The sequence below is a fragment of the Hemitrygon akajei genome, chromosome 16 (assembly GCF_048418815.1).
Source record: "Hemitrygon akajei chromosome 16, sHemAka1.3, whole genome shotgun sequence".
In the NCBI taxonomy this organism is placed as follows: domain Eukaryota; kingdom Metazoa; phylum Chordata; class Chondrichthyes; order Myliobatiformes; family Dasyatidae; genus Hemitrygon; species Hemitrygon akajei.
The window spans coordinates 24,505,294-24,531,763 of NC_133139.1; the positions used below are offsets into that span (position 1 = coordinate 24,505,294).

General features: G+C 42.2%; 1 protein-coding gene across 5 annotated transcripts in view; it reads left to right on the forward strand.

The window, feature by feature from the left end:
• arhgef18b (rho/rac guanine nucleotide exchange factor (GEF) 18b) overlaps positions 1-26,470 on the forward strand; it is a 234,939-nt gene that overhangs the window by 80,528 nt on the left and 127,941 nt on the right. For all 5 annotated transcript variants that reach the window (XM_073068428.1, XM_073068429.1, XM_073068425.1 and 2 more), the window contains exons 3-4: positions 430-905; positions 24,248-24,455. In XM_073068428.1, the coding sequence (XP_072924529.1) occupies positions 430-905; positions 24,248-24,455 (684 nt within the window). The remainder of the gene's footprint in view (positions 1-429; positions 906-24,247; positions 24,456-26,470) is intronic.

Below are 26,470 nucleotides of genomic sequence, written 5' to 3' on the forward strand. Positions count from 1 at the left end.
GCTCAAATCCTGAAATGAAAGAATTAGAGACGGAATCATAGCACTGTCACTGCACGTGAGGGGGCCACTGGGTCTACGTCAAGTCCTGCCAAAGCAATCCACCTCCCACCTCCCTCTGAATTATTCTGTCTCCTATTTCCTTTCTGAAGGGAAAAATGAAAATGATAGAACTCCAGGGCTGGAGATACTGGAAATGCCTCAAACACTCAGCAGGTCAGGTGGCACCTATGCAAAGAAAGATGGGGTTAATGTTTCACCTCATAGACGAGAAACTTGCCCTGCTGAGTGTTTCCAATGTTTTCCATCTGATTTAGTTTCCACTGTTCTTACAGACAATGAGAGACATTGAGCGAGACATGAACTCACAATCATCCGGCGTAGAGATTGTCTTAAATTCCAACCTGTTTCTTCTGATAATTTTTCCTGCAGGATGATGCCTTCCTGGATTATGATGACTCTGCGACAGATGCCACCAGCAGCACAGAGGATATTCCCTCCTTGGAACCATCTCTGCAAGGATCAACGTCCTTTGGAGAACTCCGACTTCCTCACTGTCCAGTGGCTAGCAGTTCGGTAGATGTTACCAGAACAGAGAAGGGTTCAACGTGCCTAATGCAACTTGGTAACCTTGGGAAAGAAAAAACGTTCCCGCAACTTACAGCCTCCTGTCCTTCGCAAGAAGCTATGGAAACCAACAGTTATTTCACGGACCAAGAGAATGGCGGATGCGATCTGAAAGACAGAACAGAGGAAGATCAAAATGACAATGAGTCTGATCCTGAGAACGTGATGGACGAAGAAGATCAAGATTCATTCCCTTTGTTGATCAGGTCCATGTCCACCTCCAGAAGGCACAGTTGGGAAGGACCGTTATCCCCTTCAATTTATGGAGATTCAAGGAGAAGGTAAAATTATCCAGTGTTGTCATGATAAAGGCCTTTCTTCACGTCCCCTTCCTTAGCTCTTGGTTTTGCCTGCAAAGACTATATTGGCAAATTAGCAATATCCATTAGGGATCAATGCTTGATGGTAGTCTGGTGTTTGGGTGATCCTATTGGAAATTGTAAAATGGAGTTACCAGCAAAGTGATGTTTATTCCTTAAAAAGTTATTAGTTATTCCCTTGGTCATAAATATTTTATAAAATCTATAATTATGCTACTTTTAGAGTCTCTTTCACAGGAGGATACTTTACAAGGATGTCCTACACATAATTCAGCAGTGATCCAAAACAGTAATGTAGCACTCCCATGTCCCTGAGTGCTTCACAGGCAATTAAACTATTTTGAAATGTAGATAATATTTTTAGGTAATATTTCTCAGGGGAGAAGTAGCTAAGAAGTAATGTCTTAAAGAGGAAGATGAAAACTTTGGGTACGTAGAAGACAGGAGGAGCAAGTGTGATCAGGAGGATGGAGATAAGTGGAGAGTTTCAGTATTAAAGAATAGTAGGTCAGAGCTCAGACCATCAGATACAACTCTGCCAAACATCTTGCAAAGGGATTAGTAGCTATAAAAGTCTGTTATGTTTGGAAGAGTGTGTAGAGAAGTCTGAGCCTAGAAGGTTAGTTGGAGCAATGGATGGTTTTGTTTGTAAGGATAGCAACTTTAAATTAGTGGCATTTGTTCACCAAGGCGGATAACAGAGGGGTGATAGGCGAACAGTCCTTGGTGTGACACAGAGCTTTTATTGGAGTGAATATTAAGGAGGCCAGATGGTGGGAGACAAGCCTACAGATCATGAAAATCAAAGATATATGAAGAATGGATGTGTATTTTTGCAGAAGACTGGAATTAAACAATGTCACAGTAAAACATAAAAAAAGTAGGCATCAGCCCCTTTAAGCCAGACCTACCATTTAAAATGATCATGCCAGGTCTCATCTGTGCTTTTTCTCCTTGTCCCTCTATTCCTTGTTCTATCAAATATTTATCCACTTCCACTTTAAGTACCTATAATGATCCAGCCTCCATCACCGCCAAGGCAGAGATTTGCCTTCATCTGAAAGAAAAAAAATTCTTTGCATCTCAATTTTACATGACCATCCTCTTGTCTTATAGTTATATTCCCTCGACTTGTAGTTATGTCCCCTTGTCTGAGACTCTCCCATGAGCAAAAACATCCCAACAACTAAACTGCCAAGTCCCCTTAGGTTCTTACATGCTTGAGTAAGGTTAACCCTCTTTCCTCCAAACTGCAAGCAATGTAGACCCAAATTACTTAGGTAGGACAACTCTCTCATTGCAGGAGTTAACCTGGTGAATCTCCTTCTTATTGCTTACAATTTTTTTTAGGACTAAACTGTACACAGTACTTCAGGGGAGGCCTCACCACCACCCTGTACAATTGCATCAAAACCTTCCTATTTTTAAACTCAGACTTTGCAAGGAAGGACAAAATGTAGGTAAGAAGGCAAACCTGTCTGTTAGCTGTTTATGATCCACGCATTAGCATATCCAGCTCCCTTTGCACCTCACGCATTAGCAATCTCTTTCCATTTACAGTTCTGTGCAAAAGTCTTGGGTGTATGTGTGTGTGTGTGTGTGTGTATTACATAGGTAGATATATGGTGCGGATGCCTAAGATTTTTGCACAGTACTTGAGTACTATTATGTATTACACCGTACTGCCGCAAAAAAAACAAACTTCATGACATATGTGAACGATGATAATCCTGATTCTGATATGGATCTCTTTTGTGGACGGAGAGTAGGAAGGGGACAGGGAGAGGAGAATTGTGGTTGGAATAAATGGAGCGAAGAGGAGAGGGAGCAGGAAGCAAAAGAGAGACATTGTGTAATGATCAATAAACCAGTTGTTTGGAATCAATTGACCTTGCCTGGTGTCTCAGGGATGGGTGTGTCTGTACCTGCGCCACCCACCCCTTCTGCCCCTGGAAATCCTTCTCTGCCAGCTGTTCCACACCCCTCCCATGATTCTCCACCCTTGCCATTCCCGACAACCTTTTACAAACTGGATCTCTGCTCCATGTTGACAAATAGAGTACTGCGTAAACATCTTAGGCACCCCAGCTATACTCAGTACCTGTAAAAAGTATTCACCCCCTTGGAAGTTTTCGTGTTTTATTTTACAACATTGAATCACTGTGCATTTAAATTGGCTTTTTTTTTTACACCGATCAGCAGTGTCAAAGTGAAAACAGATCTCTACAAAGTGATCTAAATTAATTACAAATATAAAACACAAAATAATTGATTGCATAAATATTCACCCCCTTTAATATGACACACCAAATTGGTTTGAGAAGTCACATAATTAGTTAAATGGAGATCACGGTATGTAGTCAAGGTGTTTTGAATTGATTATCATAAAAATACTCCTGTATCTGGAAGGTCCAACTACTGGTGAGTCAGTAAAAACTACACCATGAAGACAAAAGAACACTCCAAGCAACTCTGCGAAAAAGTTATTAAAAAGCACAAGTCAGGAGATGGATACAAGAAAATTTCCAAGTCACTGAATATCCCTTGGAGTACAGTTAAGTCAATCATCAAGAAATGGAAAGAATATGGCACAGCTGTATATCTGCCTAGAGCAGGCCGTCCTCAAAACTGAGTGACTGCGCAAGAAGGGGACTAGTGAGGGAGGCCAGCAGGAGACCTGCCCTGGAGGAATTACAAGCTTCAGTGGCTGAGATGGGGGAGACTGTGCATGCAATGACTGTTCCCCAGGCAGCTTTATCGGGGAGTGGCAAAGAGAAAGCCACTGTTGAAAAAAAAACTCACGCAAAATCTCTGCTAGAGTTTTACAGAAGGCATGTGGGAGATTCTGAAATCAGCTATAAGAAGGTTCTATGGTCTGATGAAACCAAAATTAAACTTCTTGGCCATCAGATTAAACGCTATGTTTGGCGTAAGCCGAACACCACACATCAACAAAAACACACCATCCCTACCGTGAAGCATGGTGGTGGCTGCATCATGCTGTGGGGATGCTTCACTGCAGCAGGCCCTGGAAGGCTTGTGGAGGTAGAGGGTAAAATGAATGCAGCAAAATACAGGGAAATCCTGGAGGAAAACCAGATGCAGTCTGCAAGAAAACTGCGACTTGTGAGTAGATTTGTTTTCTAGAAAGACAATGACCCCAAGCATAAAGCCAAAGCTACACAGGAATGACTTAAAAACAACTAAGTTAATATCCTGAAGTGGCCAAGTCAGAGTCCAGACCTCAATCCAATTGAGAATTTGTGGCTGGACTAGAAAAGGGCTTTTCACGCACGATCTCTATGCAATGTGTCAGCGTATGAACAGTTTTGTAAAGAAGAATGGCGAAAAATTGCAGTGTCCAGATGTGCAAAGCTGATAGATACCTACCCATAGACTCAAGGCTGTAATTGCTGACAAATGTGCATCCACTAAGTACTGATGTGAAAACTTGAATAAGTATGCAATCAATTATTTTGTGTTTTATATTTATAATTTATTTAGATCACTTTGACACAAAAGAGTTTTTCTGTTGATCAGTGTCAAAAAAGCCAAATTAAATCCTCTGTGATTCATTGTTGTAAAACAATAAAACAGGAAAGCAAGGGGGTGAGAACTTTATGTATATGTGCCAAAGCTTTCCTCAATACAGTAGATAATCTCACAATTGTCCTAATTAAACTCAGCTTGCCGGTCTGTTGCCTACCCACTCACTCTATTTACATCCTGTGGTGGAACCACAGTATCCTTACAGGCTCTTCCGCCTATTTTGGTATCATCTGCAAATATAGAAACCTTGCATATTTGTCCTCCTCCAGGTCATTAATGTAAATGGTGAATGACGGTGGTCTGATCCCTGCCACAGTCCACTGATTATCTCCTTCCATTCAGAAAAGTAACCATGCTTTCTATGACAAACAAGAGAAAGTCTGCAGATGCCGGAAATTAAATTAACACACACAAAGTGCTGGAGGAACTCAGCAGGCTAGGAACATCTGTGGAAAAGAGTAAACTGTCGACTTCCCAGCTCTCTCTTTATTTCACCCTTCTCCCTCTCCTGGTTTCACCTATCACCTACTACCTTGTACTACTTCTCTCCTCCCCACCCCACCCCCTCCTTCTAATCTCTTTTTTTCCCAGTCCCGGTCTCGGCCCGAAACGTCGACTGTTTACTCTTTTCCCTAGATGCTGCCTGGCCTGCTGAGTTCCTCCAGCATCTTGTGTGTGTTACATGTTTTCTGTGAGGCAGCCAGTTTCCAATCTGTTCGAACATGCTTTCCCCGGGATTGGCCGAGGTAGACAGTTTGGCCAGGATGGAAGAGATGGGCCGAAGGACCTGTTCCTGTGCTGTATAACCATATGAATTCCATCTATGAATCCATTAAAAACTTGACAACAAACCACAGCAAGAGATAAGCATGCTCACAAATACACTCACACCTGTACAGACATAGAAACACTCCTGTTCACGCGCCTTTTCATTACGTAATCAAATAATATAACTGTTAATTTCAATAAGGGCATTGAATTGTGTTGTTACCTGCAAACACAGGAGGAGTATGGAAATGAGAAAAAGGATGCAGTTACGGATAAATCCTTAAGAGATTTGAAAATCTCTGAGAGAATGAAAGGGAAGTGTCCAATTGTTGAATAGAGAGATTCGGTATTAGTTTAACATTATGGTTAATAGTGGAAAGAGTCAGGCATGTTCTAAGATGGCTGACTGAGGAAGATCAGTTATTCAAAAGGTCCTATGTAGTCTGCTTTTTTTTTACCATCTTAATTTCCTCACAAGGGTGCTTCATACTAAGACCCTCTGTGTGCATGTGTGTGTAAACGTGAGTGTGAGTATGAGGGTACCCTATATCTCATCATTGCTTTATTGCAAAGTCTTTATTTGTTCACGGTGATATTTTTGGCACTGCTTTGAATATGCTGGTTTGGCAAGCTTGCTCCTTGGATTGCCAACTTTTCCACCAACATGGGGAAATTGCTGAGGTCAGGATGTTCAAACAGAGCTAATCCACTAAACTTTGAGATCCAGGTTGACCCTATAGCATGAGATCATATGCACAGCCTTCCAGGTTCAGCCCACAAACCACCCGAGCCACAGCAGTCCAGACCATGCCATGTAAGTGAGACAGGGAAGCCATTCATAGCATGCACCGTTATTGTTACAGATGCTGCTCTCGCCCCATATTGGTGGCCACTTATAGAGAGTGGACTTAAAATGAGGAACTGCTTGTAACTGTGAGGTGCTCAGATAGTGACTAACAACGGCTTTGTGTTTAATCTGTACAATTACTTGCCAAATACCTTCAGCCTCAACTAGGATCGCTGTCAGAATCTGCTTCTCACTTCTATCTATTCCTTGAGTGTTTATTTTTTAAACACTATTGACATAAGTTGCCTGTACTGAGGTTGGGTTTTGGGTGGTGTATCTCATCCCCCTTTCACCCTTTATAAACTCCAGGTCTGGAACTCAGATGCCTGTGTCCCGACTCATCCGCCTTTCCCTGACCTACACTGACATCCTGTTCAGAAAGGACTTGAATTCTCATTTATAAAAATATTATTCTGACCACTGTGAATGCCTCCAAGTGTTGACTCTTGCATATTTATAAACATAATTTCCTCACTGTTGGTGGCCAAGTCTCTGGTTGCTTCTGATGAGGTATGGAATTTTCTCCCAAGGCCTCTCTGTCTCTTTATCTCCTCCTCCTCCCTTAAGAGAAACTTTATTAAAAATCAAATTCCTTGACCATGTGCATAATGAATATTTCAAGTGATTGGGTGTGAAGCAACCCTCCTGTATAATGCACTGGTAACGCGATATTAATTAAACCTTGTCATACACATCATCAGGACTCTATCAGGCGATGCCATCTCAGGGCCACACATGCTGGACAGCTGTAGATGACGTGCCAGGCAAAGATTGATCCAACCTCGGCTCCTGAATGGACAGACTCGTGTCTGCCCCTCCCGAGCTGTACTTCATCATGACAAAAAATAATTAGAAGTGTGAAGAGAAAAGAACACCTGCCATATGAAACAACAACATACACATGGCAGTCTGCCTACTTAAATCAGTGAACAGTCAGTGTTTCAGGCCGAGACCTTTCACCAGGACCAGCACCTGCATTTCTTTTTCCATGCTTGTGATACTGCTACTACTGTGAAGTCTCTTCAAGGCTTGCCGACCCTGAAGAAGTTGAAATCTTCAGTCCTGGTGAAGAGTCTCGGCCCGAAACGTCGACTGTTTACTCTTTTCAGAACCAGGTTTAATATCACTGGCGTATGTGGAGAAATTTGTTAATTTATCAGCAGCAGCGGTACAGTGTTAAATATAGAAAAAAATCAATTACAGTAAAAAAAAGTAAATAGTTAAATTAAAAATAGTGCAGAAAAAGAAATATTAAAAGTGTCCATGGGTTCAATGTCCATTTAGGAATCGGATGGTAGATGGGAAGAAGTTGCTCCTGAATCGCTGAGTGTGTGCCTTCAGGCTTCTGTTCCTCCTTCCTGATGGTAACAGTGAGCAGAGGGCATGTCCTGGGTGATGGGGGTCCTAATAATGGACGTCACCTTTCTGAGGCACCGCTCCTTGAAGATATCTTGGATACGATGGAGACTAGTGCTCATGATGGAGTTGACTAATTTTACAACTTTCTGTAGCTGCTTACGATCCTATGCAGTAGCCACCACCCCCTCCCATACCAGACAGTGATGCAGCCTATAAGAATGCTCTCCGCGGTACGTTTGTAGAAGTTTTCGAATGTCTTAGGTGACAAAGCTCCTCAAACTCCCAATGAACTATAGCCACTATCTTGCCTTCTTTGCATCGATAATGCAGCCATAAAGAAGGCAAGACGCTGCCTGGCCTGCTGAGTTCCTCCAGCATTTTGTGTGCGTTGCTTTGGATTTCCAGAATCTGCAAATTTTCTCGTATTAGAATGTAAATCAGTGTCAGATCAGAGGAAGCGTAAATTTTTTTCAATATGGTGGGCACCACAGGCAAATCCACCATCCATTACCCATCCCTGTTTCACGTTGAAAAGCTGTTAGTTGTGATGTTTGTAGGGGGCAATAGACCAGGGCTAAAGTATTCCCATTGCCCTTCCTTAACTCAGCTGGACGATATATCCCTGACCTCTGCCCAGTAGGTTACAGATGGAGGAGCATGCATTTGATTTTGCTGCTGAAGTGAGTGGTGAAGAGCAAATACCGCATCTGAGGAACTGATCAATACTGACAGGCACCAAAAGCTCCATCTTTCTCCCGGCGCTGAAAGTATGTGACTGACCGAGGTGCCCATTTGAAATCTGCCACCTGGGATGACTTCCCATTTCCACAAGTGCAGGAGAATAAATGATTTGCTTGTAACATTAGCCAGTCTAATGGGGAAATTGTAAACAAGCGGAAGAAGTGCATTAGACATTGCCAACACCTAAACAGTGGAACAAAAAAAAAATCAGGATGGAAATTAATCAGAGCAGACAAAGCCAACTGAGAGAGAGAGATAGAGAGAGCGAGAGAGAGAGTTGGTGGTGCAGGAATAGAAAGAAAAACTTATGGGGATTTTCATAGTTAATGCTCACAGAGTAAACACTGAGTGCAACTGAGGGAATTACAGGTATTGCCAGCCCAATAATTTAACATGTTCTCAAAATGCAAAGTCTCCCCTTGGTGTTTATGATCTTTTTGGCTAAATGTCTGGGAGATCCAAGGTTCAGATCCCTGTCCAGGTCTGTTCAGCTTATAAACAAGAGGAAATCTGTAGATGCTGGAAATCCGAGCAGCAGACAGAAAATGCTGGAGGAACTCAGCAGGCCAGGCAGCATCTATGGAAACAAGTACTGTCAATGTTTTGGGCTGAAATGCTGACTGTACTCGTTTCCATAGATGCTGCCTGGCCTTCTGAATTCCTCCAGCATTTTGTGTGTATGGCTGTTTTCAGTTTATATTACTTAGGGGCGGCAGCTCAGTGTTCCTAGGGAAGGGAGTGAGTGAGTGTGTGTGTGTGTGTGTGTGTGTGTGTGTGTGTGTGTGTGTGTGTGTGTGTGTGTGTGTGTGTGTGTGTGTGTGTGTGTGTGTGTGTGTGTGTGTGTGTGTGTGTGTGTGTGTGTGTGAGAAAGAGAGATAGATAGAGGTAAAATGTTATCTTACTGGCAGACCTGACCTACAAGAGAGGAGGGAGTATATAAATAGTGTACTGAGAGGCTGAAGGAAAAATTGTTATTGCATTCAGTTGTCTGGTTAAAGAAATTGGATATGTTATTTTTTGGCAATATTTGCAGCACAGGAACACAGCCATTACAATAAGCATTCCATCGTGCATGACGTGCATCCTGCATACTAATCCTGGATCAATATGCCAACTGCTGTATCCAGAATCACAAGAAACAGGAATAAGTGGAGGCAAGATGGCACCTTGAACCTGCTCCATCATTCAGTAAGATTATCAGGTAGATAGGTTCATGCAGAGAGCTTTTGGCACATTGGCCTTTGTAAATCAGTCTTGAGTATAAGAATTGTAATGATATGTTGAAGTTGTTGAAAACTTTAGTGGGGCCAAAATTAGAGTATTGTATATGGCTCTGGTCACCTACCTACAAGAAAGATATCAATAAGTTTGAAAAAGTACAAAGAAAATTTGTAAGGATGATGCTGGGATTTGAGCACCCTGATTTTTTGGTTGAAGGTTGAATAAGTTCAGAGTTTATTCCCTGGAGCATAGGGGAAGGAGGAGAGACTTGATAGAGGTATACAAAATTGTGAAGGATATAGATGGGGTAAATGCAATCGGACATTTCACCATTGATAGGGGTTATAGGTTAAGGGTGGAAAGTAAAATATTAAAGGGGAATGTGAGAGGGAACTTCTTCACTCTGAGGGCGGTGAGACTGTAGAGTGAACTGCTAGCAGAGTGATGGATGCAGGTCCAATTGCAACATGTAAGAGTATTTAGGATGGGTACATGGATGGGAAGGATTTGGAAGACTGATCCAGCTGCGGGTCGTTGGGACCAGACAGAATAACAGTTTGGCATGGACTAAATGGGCAGAAGGGCCTTTTACTCCGTTGTAGTACTCTATGACTCTATCAGTGATCTGATGTCGGCCTGAGCTCTCCCTTGCCATCAGTTTCCCCTAAGTCCTTGATATCCTGATGACTTAAAGACAGGGTTATTCCACCAGGAACTGCACTCAGCGCCACAGTGGACCCACGTGAGCATTGTCCGTCAGCACAGCCGTTCACCCCTTCAAGAAGGAAAGTGAATAGGTATGGTAATTGCCTGTTAGAACATGGGCTGCAGTTGTGGCTCAGTGGATAGAATTCACAAATCCAAGTTCAAGGCTGTCGGTTTACAAGGATGTTGCCTGGATTGGGGAGCATGTCTTATGAGAATCGGTTGAGTGAACTCGGCCTTTTCTCCTTGGAGCGACGGAGGATGAGAGGTGACCTGATAGAGGTGTACAAGATGATGAGAGGCATTGATCGTGTGGATAGTCAGAGGCTTTTTCCCAGGGCTGAAATGGTTGCCACAAGAGGACACAGGTTTAAGGTGCTGGGGAGTAGGTACAGAGGAGATGTCAGGGGTAAGTTTTTTTACTCAAAGAGTGGTGAGTGTGTGGATTGGACTGCCGGCAATGGTGGTGGAGGCGGATATGATAGGGTCTTTTAAGAGATTTTTAGATAAGTACGTGGAGCTTAGTAAAATAGAGGGCTATGGGTAAGCCTAGGTAATTTCTAAGGTGGGGACAGGTTCAGCGCAACTTTGTGGGCCGAAGGGCCTGTATTGTGCTGTAGGTTTTCTAAGTTTCTATGTTGTCGGTTTAAATCCTGCTCCAGGGATATAATTTGGGCGGTTGCCCCAGTGATGGATAGGATTGTGAGATGGCAATATGGATGAAAATGGGGGGGAAAAAACTCAGAACCATTTCAAAGAAGAGCAAGGAAGTTTGACTTAATCCCTGAGCCGATATTACCTCTTCACCTACTTGCCAGACAAAACCAGAAGATAGGACCTAGACATAAAATGCTTATGGTCTTCCTTACATTGGAACACTGACTACGTAATGAATCAGAAACAGGTTTAAATATCGCTGGCATATGTTGTGAAACTTGTTGTCCTTGCAACAGCAGAACATTGCAATACATAATGACAGAAAATTAAATAATTAAATTTAATTTTAATAGTTAAATAAGTAGTGCAAAAGGGAAATAAAGAATATTTATTTTATTTTACACAAACACTGTCTGCTGTTCCCAGTAGTATACTGAGTGATCAGGCAGGAGGTACAGGGACCTTATGTCCCACACCAGGAACAGTTACTACCCTTCAACCATCAGTTCCTGAGCCAGTGTGGATAACTTCACTCACCTCAACACTGAACTGATTCCGCAATCTGTAGTCTCACTTTCAAGGACTCTACAACACAATATAATTTATTTATTTGTCTGTCTATCTGCGTTTGCACAGTTTGTGTTGCTGTTGCACATTCATTGTTTGTTAGTCGGTCTTTTGTGTGTTGTGTTTTATTGATTCTGTTGTATTTCTTTGTTCTACCGTGAATGCCTGCAGGACAATGAACCTTGGCGATGATGTATATGTATCTTGATAATAAATTTGCTTTGAACTTTGACCTGTTCCCTACCCCACACGGTAGATGTGGTTTGCATTCACTGGTTTATCTGTTCTCTGTAATATTCACAGGATTTGCTGTTGTCCACAACATTCAGGAATTGTTACTGATAGGGATTTTCTATTCCTAAAATACCCACAAAGTTTGCTGAACTCTCTCATATATATGGCCCTCAATTCCCTGCAGTACGCGGTGTTTTCTCTCTATAGTAAAATGTAGCATCTTTTATTTTCTTGTAATGTATACAGAGCGTCAGTTCTCTATAACACTCACAGATTCTCCTATTACCATGTAAAATAAACACAGGTTTAGCTATCCTCTATATTATATACAGAGATTATTTCCATATAAACTTCTGCTGGATTAATAGCTGCTTCTTGGCATTTTGTTCCATTCCTGAATCATTTGTTCTTACGTCCTTCATCAGATTACAGATGCTGGCTGCACAGGGATACTGATCAGCACAAGCACAAGTTCACAAATATCATAAAAGTGTTATACCTTAAACTTTATCAACTTACAAAAGTGGTCTTTGCCTAAGAATGTTCCAGTTTGACCATTTCTTTAAACTTGGCTTGCTTTTAACTTTTCTGGAGGAGAGAAACGTTGTAAGGATGTGATAACTCTACTGAGGGTCTCCGCTCTGAGTTGATTCCAATTATAATTTACTGGAGTCTGGTCTTTCATAAACCTTTCAATCTATCATTAGAGGTGTACCCAGTAATTTCATTTTAATTTCTGGAGCCCATTTACTGCATAAACAACATTCAGCTAATTAACTATGCTCTCTGATTTGCTGGTGTTAGTAATTTGCACCCATTGCCTTTACGTATGGAAGAACCAATGAGCCTGAGTCTTAATTTTCCACTAAAATGACCCAGAGAGAGCCTCAGTTTAAATGGGAAGGGGGATTTTCTATGAAGGGAAAAAAAAATTAGAGTTGACCATTCATTTCCTCTCACTTTTCAGTGAAATCCATTGCTGTGTCATTTGTCCAACTCCATTTCTTTGATGGTCACTTTCAGGATGGACGTAAAGGGGGCCCTTTCTTGTTTCCTGCTTCCTTTTGATTTATCTGTCAATAATTTGGATGACAGAATCGATAGCTCTGTGTCCAAGTTTTCAGATGATAAGAAGATACAGGTGGTGTTGACGAAGCAGAGAATCTGCAGAAGGACTAGACAGATTAGGAGAATGGGCAAAAAGGTAGCAGATGCAATACAGTGTAGGGAAATGTACGATTATGCACTTTAGTAGAAGAAATAAAGGCATAGACTATTTTCTAAACAGGGAGTAAATACAGAGGTCAAGGTGCAAAGGGACTTGGGAGTCCTTGTGCAGGATTTCCCAAAGGTTAACTTGCAGGTTGAGTCGGTGGTGAAATAGGTAAATGCGATGTTAGCATTAATTTCAAGAGGACTAGAATATAAAAGCAAGGATGTACAGTAATGCTGAGGCTTTAAAAGGCATTGGCCAGACTGCACGGAGTATTGCGAGCAGTTCTGGGCCCTTTATCTAAGAAAGGAAATGCTGGCATTGGAGACAGTCCAGGGGAAGTTCATGAGAATGATCCTGGGAAAGAAAGGGTTTATGTATGAAGAGCGTTTGATGCCTCTGGGCCCGTTCTTGCTGGAGTTTAGAAGAATGAGGAGGAATTTCATTGAAACATACTGAACATTGAAAAGCCTAGATTGAGTGGATGTGGAAAGGATGTTTCTTATAGAGTGGATGTGGAGAGGATGTTTCTTATAGAGTGGATGTGGAGAGGATGTTTCTTATAGTGGGAGAGCTTAGAACCAACAGGTACAGCCTCAGAGTAGAAGGACATGCCTTTAGAACAGAGAAGGAAGGATTTCTTTATCCAGAGCGTGGTGAATCTGTAGAATTCATTGCCACAGACAGCTGTGGTGGCCAAGTCATTGGGTATATTTAGAATGGAGGTTGATAAGTTTTCATTGGTCAGGGTGTCAAAGGTTATGGGGAGAAGGCAGGAGAATGGGGTTGAGAGGGATAGTAAATCAACCACAATGGAATGATGGGGCAGATTCGATGGGCCAAATGGCCGAACTCTGCTCCTATGTCTTATGTCTTATGTGTCTTACAACATTACGGGCTAGACTAATATTTATTGCCCTTTGTGAGAGAATCTTATTGTTCTTGAGAAGATGGTGGGGGAGCTGTTTTCTTCAATAACAGGAATAACAGGCGATAGGAAATTTCAGGGATTAAGACTCAAATTCGTTTTTGATTCCTGATCTTCTGATACAATTAAATGGTTTTATAGGGCAGCTGTGAGTCAACCAGTAGGAAGGGGCTTTTGTGAGTCAGATAGCCCTCTACAGAACAATTTAGGGGTTTAAAATGATTGACTATTTAATTCCAGATCAGTTAATAAATTGAATTCACCACTTGTACCACTACTTCTGTCACACTTCTATAAAGCATAATATTATCACAGGAGAATCCATCTGACATTTTAGATTAAGCCCGGGCTTAACAGTTTACTAAGGAAATGGCTCTCCTTCCATCACAATATGTGTGAAGAACTAATTCCTGACATAATTCCCTAAAAGGCCTGAAACTCATTTGAAACTCGCTCTCTCCTTCTTCACCCCAGTAGCCAAAGGAAATGGTGTCTCTGTGTCGATCAACACAATAACTTTAATCAGTTAAAACAAAACTCCATTAGTTTACACTGTAACCTTCTCAAACCAAAGAAGTACAAGTCTGGACTGTGGAAATCTCTAAGTCTTTGTGTCAGTGGTGGGTGAATCTGAGTTGAAATCTCCCACCATGGCCCATGTATTTCTCTTGGGTGTTCCACAGTGAATAGGAGCAATGTTTGCCTTTTGCGGGATCCCTCTCTAAAGCCCCACCATTAACCCAACTCTAACTCACTCCGGAGGGTCTAGTTTGGAACTGGTTCCATTTATGCATTACCAGGAGCCGACTTAGTGAGGGCTGCACCAAAAGTTCGGCCTGAAAGAGTACTGACTAGGAGAAAATATCTTGTAGATAGAATTGATGGAATGTGTCACTGTCAGAAGAGTTTTTTTTAAATTAGGCCTCAAACCTAGATCCTGACTGTTAGAGAAAAAATACCAGAAGACTTTTCTTGATAGACTAGGGATGTTTTCGATTGAGTGTCAGCCAAAAATTATTCCTCAAAATGAAATCATAAAAATAAATCAGCTCTTTATCATGTGTGTGGGGATTTCTGTACTCAAATTGGTTGTTATGCTTCCTACATTACAACACTAATTCAGAGATTTCTTCAGTGTTTATGCAGAGACATTCTTTCTCTTTCACTCTTTGCTTCCCTTTTATCTTTCAGTTTATGAGAATGGGGCACTGAAGGTAAAAAATAAAGGTAGTGATGCAATCAAAATTACAAGGAGTTTTAGTTAGGCCTGTCAGAAAAGTCCATTTAATCATTTGAAAACCAGCAGCTGAAAGATTGAAGGCATGCCATAAGATGATGAGACATAGGAACAGAACAGGCCTTTCGACCTATCAAGTCTGCCCCACCATTTCATTACAGTTGATCCATTTTCCCTCTCAACCCCAGTCTCCTGCCTTCTCCCCTTAACCTTTCATGTCCTTACCAACCAAAAATCTATTAACCGTCTTCTTAAATACATCCAGTGACTTGGACTCTACATCCGCCTGTGGCAATGAATTTTAGATTCATCTCCCCTTGGCTAAAGGAATTCCTCCTCATCTTCGTTCTAAATGGTTGTCCCTTTATTCTGAGACTGTGCCCTCTGATCCTAGACTCCCCTTGTAGTCACAATCATTTTACATAGGAAATAAGATAAATATGGGAGAAACAATATTTTCATAGATGTAGAGGAAGGGAAATAAAACTTTCCTGCTTCTAGTGTGATTATCTGTATATCCTGGTGTGTTTAAGAGAACTAAAAGAAATACACTTATAAATACACTTATAAGCCTATTAGTATTATCATTGTTGTTGGGTAAGTTACCAAAATCCACTTTTGGAGAATAATATAAACCTTGAAAAGGATATGGTGCTTTCCCGGCATATATGAAGAATAAACTCTTCTCAGGCTTCCAGCCTAGTACAGGTATCAATTTTAACTGATGTTTCAATGACAAACTCTGCCACCTTCATCATGGATGAATGAATGATTGCTGATAAAGATGGCCGAGTCTGTCATTAAAACATCGATTAAAATTGTTAATTCTACCTTCATTCAGACAGGCACAGGCTAAATGGGAACAGACACACAGATTTGTTAAAGGAAGTTGAGTCTGACTGAATTGATTGAACTTATTGAGGAGGAAAGCTGGAGGGTTGTTGCTTAGGGCAACAGTAGTGTAGAGGTTAACTTAACACTGTTACAACTCAGGGAGTCGGAGTTCAATTCCAGTGCCATCCGTGAGGAGTTTTGTACGCTCTCCCCAAGACCGTGCAGGTTTTATCCAGGTGCTCAGGTTTCTTCCCACTGTCCAAAGATGTACTGGTTAGTAGGTTAATTGGTCATTATAAATTGTCCTGTGATTTGGCTAGTGTTAAATAGGTGGGTCGCTAGGCGATACGGCTCATTAGGCTGTAAGGGCCTGTTTCGTGCTGCATCTCCAGATATAAACAAATAAATAAAATATCGCAAAGCTTTAGACGGGGATCACGTGGCAGTCTGGTCAAAAAAGGTAAAAACCCAAAGGATCTAAGTGAGTGCAGCAAATTGAATTACAAATTGGGGTAGGGAGCAAAGGGTGATAGATGACAAGTACAGTTTTATTGGGGCTGGATTCTGTTGCCAGTCCTCAGTGGCCAGCTTCTTGTTTTGTGTAAAACATTGATAATTTTAACCTCTTGGGAAGGAGCTCATTTGCATCTGATATGAGGAGACACAAGAGACAGCAGATGCTGGAAGTCAGGCTATCTCCCCTCTTTCTTCCCAGTCCTGTTGAAGGATCTCAACCCAAAATGTCGACTGTTCATTTCCCTCCATAGAAGCTGCCTGACCTGCTGAGTTCCTCCAGCCCTTTTGTGTGGAATGGTGACGGGGAGGAGGAATGCTCTGGTCAATTGGACAGAAAGTGGCAAATAGAGTTTAACCCTGAGTATTGTGTGGTAATGCCTTTGGGAGGGAGTAGTAAGACGAGGAACTGTATAATAAATGGCAGGATACAGTGGTATAGGGAAGAAAGGCACCTGGAATGTCAGTGCTAAGATAACACAAGAGGCCAATAACATGGTTAAAAGGATTATAGAATGTTTAACTTCACTGTCCAAGTTACGAGTCTAAGATTGAAGCTATAATGGAATTGTTAGTTAGCCCAGCACATTTCCAGTCACTGGAAAGGTGTATTGCACTGAAGAGGATATACTGTAAAGTAAATTTATGAAGATGTTGCTATGTCTGGAAAATTAGTGTCAAGAATAATTTCTTCACACAGAATGTGATGAAATTTGGGTACAAGCTCCCTCAGGAAACTGTTGAGCCTGGGCTTCATCTAAAGTTTCAGATGGATTTTTGTCTGGTAATGTTATGCTTTACAGAAGTGTAACAAGTAGTGATGCAAGCGGTGGCAGCAAGTTAAATTATGTAACATAAAGTCAGTTTATTAAATAGATTGGAATTAAGTAATGCAGTTCAGCTAATTTCAGTTAAATCATCTGTTGATGAATTCAGCTAAAGAAAGGCTGAGCCAGGCTTGTTCATTTGTAGCAGAAGGGGCTGGGAAAAAACAGTTGAGTTTAGAGAAAAACAGTTGGAGTAAAAAGGATTAATCTCCATAAACAGAGGGGCCAGAAACCAGGGATGTATTTTTAAAGTAAGTGGCAGAATTGGAGGGAGATGAGGAAAAGTTGAATATCTAGAGGATGGTAGGGTGTATGAAACTCACTGTGTTAAAGGAAGCAGAAAATCTTATCATTTAACTAATACTTCTTGCTTACTTGAAGCGTGGTGACCCACAAGGCTACAGACCTCATCCTGGAAGGTTAAGCAGTTCTCTTTCCATCTGCACTGATGTGATAGAATTCTTTCAACCCTGTATATTTTCAGTTTCAATATTTTTCAATGATTCAATGATTTCATGGCATATGGTTCTGTGCAATAAAGACCATAAGATGTAGGAGCAGAATTAGGCCATTCAGCCCATCAAGTCCACTCTGCCATTTCATTGTGGCTGATCCTGGTTCCCATTCAACCCCATACACCTGCCCTCTCACCATATCTCTTGATGCCCTGACCAATTAGGAACTATCAACTTCGACTTTCAATTTACCCACGGATTTCGCCTCGACCTCAGTCAGTGGCAGAGCATTCCACAGATTCACCACCCTTTGGCTAAAAAAATTCCTCTTTCCTTCTGTTCTAAACGGTCACCCTTCAATTTGAGGCTGTGCCCTCTAGTTCTGGACACCTCCACCATAGGAAACATCCTCTCCACATCCACCCTATCTAGTCCTTTCAACATTCAGTAGGTTTCAATGAGATCCCCCTGCATTCTTCTAAATTCCAGTGAGTACAGGCCCAAAGCTGCCAAATGATACTCATATATTAACTCCTTCATTTCCAGAATCATCCTCGTGAATCTCCTCTGGACTCTCTCCAATGAGAACACCTCCTTTCTGAGATATGGGGCCCAAAACTGTTGACAGTACTCCAAGTGCGGCCTGACCAGTGTCATATAAAGGCTCAGCATTATCTCCTTGCTTTTATATTCTATCCCCCTTGAAATAAATGCCATCATTGCATTTGCCGCCTTTAGATAGATAGATAGATAGATAGATAGATACTTTATTCATCCCCATGGGGAAATTCAACTTTTTTCCAATGTCCCATACACTTGTTGTAGCAAAACTAATTACATACAATACTTAACTCAGTAAAAAATATGATATACATCTAAATCACTATCTCAAAAAGCATTAATAATAGCTTTTAAAAAGTTCTTAAGTCCTGGCGGTAGAATTGTAAAGCCTAATGGCATTGGGGAGTATTGACCTCTTCATCCTGTCTGAGGAGCATTGCATCGATAGTAACCTGTCGCTGAAACTGCTTCTCTGTCTCTGGATGGTGCTATGTAGAGGATGTTCAGAGTTATCCATAATTGACCGTAGCCTACTCAGCGCCCTTCGCTCAGCTACCGATGTTAAACTCTCCAGTACTTTGCCCACGACAGAGCCCGCCTTCCTTACCAGCTTATTAAGACGTGAGGCGTCCCTCTTCTTAATGCTTCCTCCCCAACACGCCACCACAAAGAAGAGGGCGCTCTCCACAACTGACCTATAGAACATCTTCAGCATCTCACTACAGACATTGAATGACGCCAACCTTCTTAGGAAGTACAGTCGACTCTGTGCCTTCCTGCACAAGGCATCTGTGTTGGCAGTCCAGTCTAGCTTCTCATCTAACTGTACTCCCAGATACTTGTAGGTCTTAACCTGCTCCACACATTCTCCATTAATGATCACTGGCTCCATATGAGGCCTAGATCTCCTAAAGTCCACCACCATCTCCTTGGTCTTGGTGATATTGAGACGCAGGTAGTTTGAGTTGCACCATATCACAAAGTCCTGTATCAGTTTCCTATACTCCTCCTCCTGTCCATTCCTGACACACCCCACTATGGCCGTGTCATCAGCGAACTTCTGCACATGGCAGGACTCTGAGTTATATTGGAAGTCTGATGTGTACAGGGTGAACAGGACCGGAGAGAGTACGGTTCCCTGTGGTGCCCCTGTGCTGCTGACCACCGTGTCAGACCTACAGTCTCCCAACCGCACATACTGAGGTCTATCTGTCAAGTAGTCCACAGATTCAACCCATAAATTAACCTTCTGGGAGTCTTGCATGAGGACTCCTAAGTCCCTCTGCACATCTGATGTTTGAATTTTCTCCCCATTTAGATAATTGTCTGCACTATTGTTTCTTTTACCAAAATGCATTATCATACATTTCCCAACACTGCATTCCATCTGCCACTTTTTTGTCTAAGTCCTCCTGCAATTGCATTGCCTCCTTAACACTAGCTAGCCCTCCACATATCTCGTATCATCCACAAACTTTGCCACAAAACTATCAATTCCACTATCTAAGTTATTGACAAACACTGTGAAAGTAGTCCCAATATTGACCTCTGAGGAACACCACTAGTCACTGGCAGCCAACCAGAAAAGGGTCCTTTATTCCCACTCACTGCCTCCTGCCTGTCAGCCATTTATCTATCCATGTGAGTATGTTTCCTGTAACATTATAGGATTTTATCTTATTAAGCAGCTTCATGTGAGGCACCTTATCAAATGCATTTTGAAAACCTGAGTAAATGATATCTACTGCCTCTCCTTTGTTGACACTGCTGATAACTTCTTTGAAGAATTCCAATGATTTATCAGGCAAGATTTGCCTTTACAGAAACCATGCTGACTTTGACTTATTTTATCATTGTTCTCTAAGTACCCCAAATCTTCACCCTTAATAATGGATTCCAACACTCTCCCAACCACTGAGGTTAGGCTAACTGGCCTATAATCTCCTCCCTTCTTAAAGAGTGGAGTGACAGTCGCGATTTTCCACTCCACTGGGACCATGCCAGGATCAAATGATTCTTGAAAAAATATGACCAATGCATCCATTATCTCTTCAGCAACCTCTCTCAGGACTCTGGGATGTAGTCCATTCTGGTCCAGGTGACTTATCCATCACAAGACCATTGAGTTTGCCTAGCACTTTTTCCTTTATAATAGCAATGGCACTCACTCCTGCTCCCTGACACTCACAAACGTCTGGCATACAGCTCATGCCTTCCACAGTAAAGACTGAAGCAAAGTACTTATTAAGTTCATCTGCCATCTCTTTGTCCCCCATTACTACCTCACCAACAGCATTTTCCTGTGGTCCAATATCAACTGCCACCTCCCTTTTATTCTTTATATAACTGAAAAAAACTTTTAGTATCCTGTTTTACATTATCAGCTAGTTTGCCCTCATATTTAATCTTTTCACTTCTTATAGCTTTCTAGTTGCCTTTTGTTGGATTTTAAAAACTTCCCAGTCATCCAAGGTCACACTCAGTTTTGCTACATTATATTCCCTTTCCTTGGCATTTATGCTGTCCCTAACTTCCCTTGCCAGCCATGGTTGTTTAGCTGTGCCATTTGACATCAACTTCTTCTGTGGTCATGTCTATCCTGAATTATTCCCACCTCTGTTCTGCCGTCATCCCCACCAGTACCCCCCTCCGATCCACCAAGGAAGCTCCTGTCTCATACCTCTGTAATTCCCTTTATTCCATTGTGATCCTGATACCTGTGACTTGTGCTTCTCCCTCACAAATTGCCATATGAATTCCATCATATTCTGATCATTTGTCTCCTAAGGGTTCCTTTATGTTAAGCTCCCTAATAAGATCTGGTGTATTACACAACACCCAATCTAAGATAGCTGACAGTGCTTTTCCTTATAGATGCTGCCTGGTCTGCTGTGTTCCACCAGCATTTTGTGTGTGTTGTTTGAATTTCCAGCATCTGCAGATTTCTTCGTGTTTAGCCTTTCTCTTAGTAGGCTCAAGCACAAACTGCTCTAAAAAGCCATCACGTAGGCATTCAACAAATTCCCTCTCTTGCAATCTGACACCCAACCAGATTTTCCTAGTCCCTTTGCATACTGAAGTCCCCCATTACAATTGTTTCATTACCCTTATTACATGCCCTTTTCAGCTCCCTTTGCAGTCGCAGCCCCACATCTTGGATACTATTTGGAGGCCTGTATATGATTGCCCTAATGGTTTTTCTACCCTTGCAGTTTCTTAGCTCCACTCACAAAGACTCAACATTCTCTGACCTTGTGTCACCTCTTTCTAAAGATGTAATTCCATCTCTTACCAACAGAGCCACACCACCGCCTATGTCCTCCTGCCTGTCCTTTCCATCCAAAGTATATCCTTTGATGTTAAACTCCCAACTATGACCTTCTTTCAGCCACGACTCAGTGATGCCCACAATGTCATACCGACCAATCTCTAAATGTGCCACGAGTTCATCCGCCTTATTCTGAATGCTACACGCATTTATAACAGCACCTTCAGTCCTGCATTCTCCACACTTATGAATTTGGCCTCTCTGGCACAGTTTAACTCTTTGCTCAGTCTGCAGTGGTACTCAATCATTGGCTTGTCCTTCCTTACATTCGTATTAGATCATCTACTTGTAAACCTGTTGGCTCATCCTCAGCTCTATCATACTGGTCCTCGTCCCCCTGCCATATTAGTTTAAACCGCTCCTAACAGCTCTAGCAAACCTGCCCACAATGATATTGGTCCCCCTTGGATTCAAGTGCAACCCGTCTCTTTTGTACAGGTCGCATCTACCCCAGAAGAGGTCTGAATTATCCAGAAATCTGAAACCACCTCCTTCTCCAATTTTTCAGCCACCCAGACACCCAAGATACATGAGTGGAAACTGATCAGCCACCCAGTCATCCACCCATTGTGTGTGTCCAATGTCCTGCATTGACTGTTAAGGGAGTTTCCATCAGCAGCCACGGTTACGATTTACCCCCATGATTCAAAGGGCAGTGCTCAGGGCTGCATAGAGGGAGCTTTCCCATTCATGACGTGAGTCCTGCAAGTGAAGCAGCAACAGTCTCAGACTTCGTTAGTCAGACGTGACAACGTGACTTGCAAAATCAGTCTGGTTGACAGAGATTCCAGGAAATTGCAACCTTTGCAGTCTGGAAAAGTGGGTGGGGTTTCGCTTGAGCCAACTGTCATGCAAGTTAGTTGTTTCTTTTCCCATATTGCAACACTAACAGCACCTCAAAACAAACTTAATTTACTTTAGAAAATACTTTAGAATGTTTTGATGAAGGACAAAATCTTTCATTGTACCATGGCATCTCTATGAGGCATTAGTGCTCAGGGGAAGGTACTTAGATTGGCTAAACGTGATCTGTTCTAGCATTAGGAAATTGTAAGGAAGACATAACTTTTTTTCCTGTTTGATCAATGACTTGGATGTTGTTTGTGCTAAGTTCATGATTTTTCAATGTACCCTATTGATTTGTCAGTGTTCACTATTGTTATAAGCATTGAATCAATTAACATTTCTTATTATAATCCTGTTATTTTGTCATCCATTGGATTAATAATTGAGAAATCACAGAATTTTACAACATTTGCAACACAGAAGCAGGCATTGCTGGGTGAATTCATTTGTAGGAATTCTGTTGTATTGAGGTCAGTCAAACCAAATACCAAAGAATCAAAGAATGAGTAGAGTGGGGAAGGAGTACATATCACATGTTACCAGTACTTGGGTGTGTACTATATGATCAGTGAGTGTTTGGACATTACAGACCCAGTGCTGGACAGTGGGACGAAGTTGGACGACTCCTTTTTTGGACAAAGTGGGTCAATTTGCCTGCTTCTATGTTGTAAATGTTCTAAAACTCTGTGATTCCTTGATTATTAATCCAATAGAAATTAAGTTACAAAATAACAGGATTATAATAAGAAAAGTTAATTAATGCAATGCTGATAACAATAGTGATAAATTGTAGAAGGGAGGTGCCCACCTAAAAGAGTAAGAGCATCAGAATACTGCTTCTCTCATGCTGGTTTCCCACATCCCTAAAAGTGTGAGCTGAATGGAAGGAACCTGGATACTACAAATAATTATTAATTTAATTAAACTGGTGCCCTGAGCAAGATATTATCTCAGGGAAGACTTGGTAAAGTGAACTGAGTAAGGTAGAAACTGGGGAAGGGCACCTAAGCGTAACCCATGAGGTTATGGGTAAATTGTTTTGCTTGTAACCGAGATGGTAAAAAGCAATGACTGAGTCATTGTAAAAGAATGACTCATAGAAAGGGAAAATGTTGGAATGTTAAGGTGGAACTATTGTCAACATTGGCCTGACCAGGTTAACCCTTTGATTGGATGATGAAGATAGCCAAATAGAAGGTCCTGCTACTCTCTTCCTTATTGCTTGCTGTCGGAGCTGAATCAATCAGACATGCAGGATTCTTCTGGGGCATCATAGGGTAGATGCTTCCCCTGCATAGATGATATTTCCCCTGGCTGGGGTGTACAGGACCAGGGACCACCGCCTCAAAATGAAGGGTTGGCCATTCAGGGTGAGGCAAAATAATAGTTCTCCATCCAGGGGTAACGCATCTTTGGAATTCTGTGCTTAAGTGGCGAGTGGGTACTCAGCAAGTGAGTACATTCAAGATTGAGATCAATAGTTATTTGGGCATTACAGGAATCAGGGAGTATGTGGTCAGTGCAAGAAAACAAAACTGAGGAAAAGATTAGATATCATTGAGTAGTAAGGCAGGCATCGGCAAACTGAGTGGTATATTTCTGCTTCTCTTTTTCGGGTTCTTGAATGACTGATTCAATTGTGGTTAATAATGTCCATTTTAAGGTTCTTGGATGACTATGAATTTTAATAATTACAGTAACTGTCATTCCCTTGTGAGCCAGTAAACCACACTGTTCTGGAGCCTGTCTGGTGATCTGTATTAAGATGTATACTTCCCCTGCTCTTTCCCCATTGTCACATAAATTCAGATGTTCATCCAGTTCCGTTTACTTTGCATCTGCTTCCACGAGCTCTTCTATTACCAAGCCAGCCACACCGGGTCATCACAAGTATTTTCATCTTGGTTCCACAGGCTCAGCCTTGATGTTTTGGGAATTGACAGTGACGCTGAAGGTGACAGAGAAGACGAAGATCAGTTAGAATCCTCGCAGGACCCCTCAGCCTACGAATTCCTAGAAACCGATATCACTGCTGCAGACAACACAGAGGACAACAGGCAGGCGATGGGAATTCAAGGGAAGATCGGCAGAATGTTACCTGAGGATGTTATGACTGAGCAGGTAACTTTCAGTGCACAGTGATAGATACACTCACCCACATTTGGATCAGTGAGTAACACTGAACGATTTTGTTGTAACTCAGCACTTGTGAGTCTATAAATTGAATTACTGTCTTTTAATCATATTAAAATAGCAGCACACACAAATGCTGGTGGAACTCAGCAGGTCAGGCAGTGTCTATGGACAAGAGTAAACTGTCGACGTTTCGGGCCACAACCCTTCTTTAGGACTGAGAGATGCCTGTGTTAAATGATGGGGTGGTTGGGGGGGGAGGAGAAGGAAGATAGCTGGAAGGTGATAGGTGAAGACAGGTGGGTGGGAAAGGTCAAGGGCTGGAGAAGAAAGAATCTGATAGGAGAGGACAGTGGACAATAGGAGAAAGGGAAGAAGGAGGGGAAGTAATAGGTAGGTGGGAAGAAGTAAAAGGTGAGAGTGGGGTATATAAGAAGGTGGGTGGGGGGGAAATTTTCCTGATAAACCGATATTCATACCATCAGATTGGAGGGTGCCTATTGAAATAGTGTTGTGGTTCACCCTAATGCTGTTTATAAAAGTTGTATAAATATTGAGAACATCCATTTTTGAGATACATTGAGTGCCACTGTCAGGTTTCTTTGCATGATATTGTAGGTCACAGCATAGTTTTGTCCGATAATGTTTTGCTAGTTCTCATAACTGTCAGCACTGAACTTGGCAGGTACAATTAATGAAGCCAGCGTCTAAAAGGAGAGACTGTAATGCAAGCAGTATTCTTCCAGCTACTGCATGAGTGGCTGCTGCAATGTTGCAAGGGGGCAGGAAACTGCTCCCAGGGAGTCTAGACAAGCACAAAAGGGTTGTGACAAAACATATTCGTTGCCCTATTGACTGCTGTCTCTGCTTGTGTATGCTGAAGAAAACGTGGATAATTCTTTTCTGCAATCAAGTAGAGAGATTGGTTGGCCTGCAATGTACCGCAGGTAGCAACACGTGGTGTGACATATATCAGCAGCAATGACCTGGAATGCAGTTCCATCTTGCTCTCCTCCTTAAAACCCAACTTACTGAGCAGTTCCCTATCCCATTGCTTAACCCTGTGTGGCTATTTTGTGAGGAGATGCTTTACTGGTAGTAAGTGGCTACATTAATGCAAACTGGGTTGTGGTCAGGATGAAGGGGACAACATTTCTGCAGCAAGTTGTCCTGAAGGGCAATGGGATTATATTTAGTTTTGCCTTTTAAACATGAAGTGGAGCTCATTTTCCATACTAATCTACGATTCTGTGTGGTAGAATTCATGCTCTTGGCTGTGATAAACATCTAATGTCACTAGTTCAATTCTGTTAAACTTGGATGAATTTTAGAAGCAAAGAACAAAAAATTGGCATCATGCAACACACATATAACTCAGACTACAGAGTACTTATGGGCCATGATTCACTGAGTGCCAAAGAGAAAGGCAACGGTCAAGAACCCTCCCGGCCACCGGGGGCAGCAGGCAGTAATTCGTGAAGTCATTTCTTGGGCTAGATGTGCCCAATTTTTGCCCAACAGGCAGACTCAACCTGTGGCTGCAGGGGTCCAGAGTGTAGCTGTCTCCTGGCTGTATATGGTAGCTTGCTCTGCCTTACTTGGGTTTGGGTTCAGGGTTGGGGTTGTTGCTCTCGTGGGATTGCTAATGTGCGTTTGTGGTTTTGAAGATCCACCAAGCCTTGCAAGTCATCACTAGAATGGTGGAGTTGGGGTGGGGTGGGGGTTGTAATTGTTTACTCTGTGGAGATGGGGTGGGGCACAGCTCCTCCTCAATTCCCCTGAGCCCTGCCCTCCACTCCAATATTTCAGTTATTCCACTCAGGTAACCCCTCCACCCCAGTCTGTCTCAATCCCCCTGCTCCCACAATGCAGGAGGCACATCACACCCAACAGGGTCTGTGCTGGTGATAGGGTATTCCCCACCTACCCCTCTTTTTCCTGCTCTCCTTCGTCTTCTCCTTCCCCATCCCTTGTACCTGTCTTCAGCCAAGAGAGTAGAATTT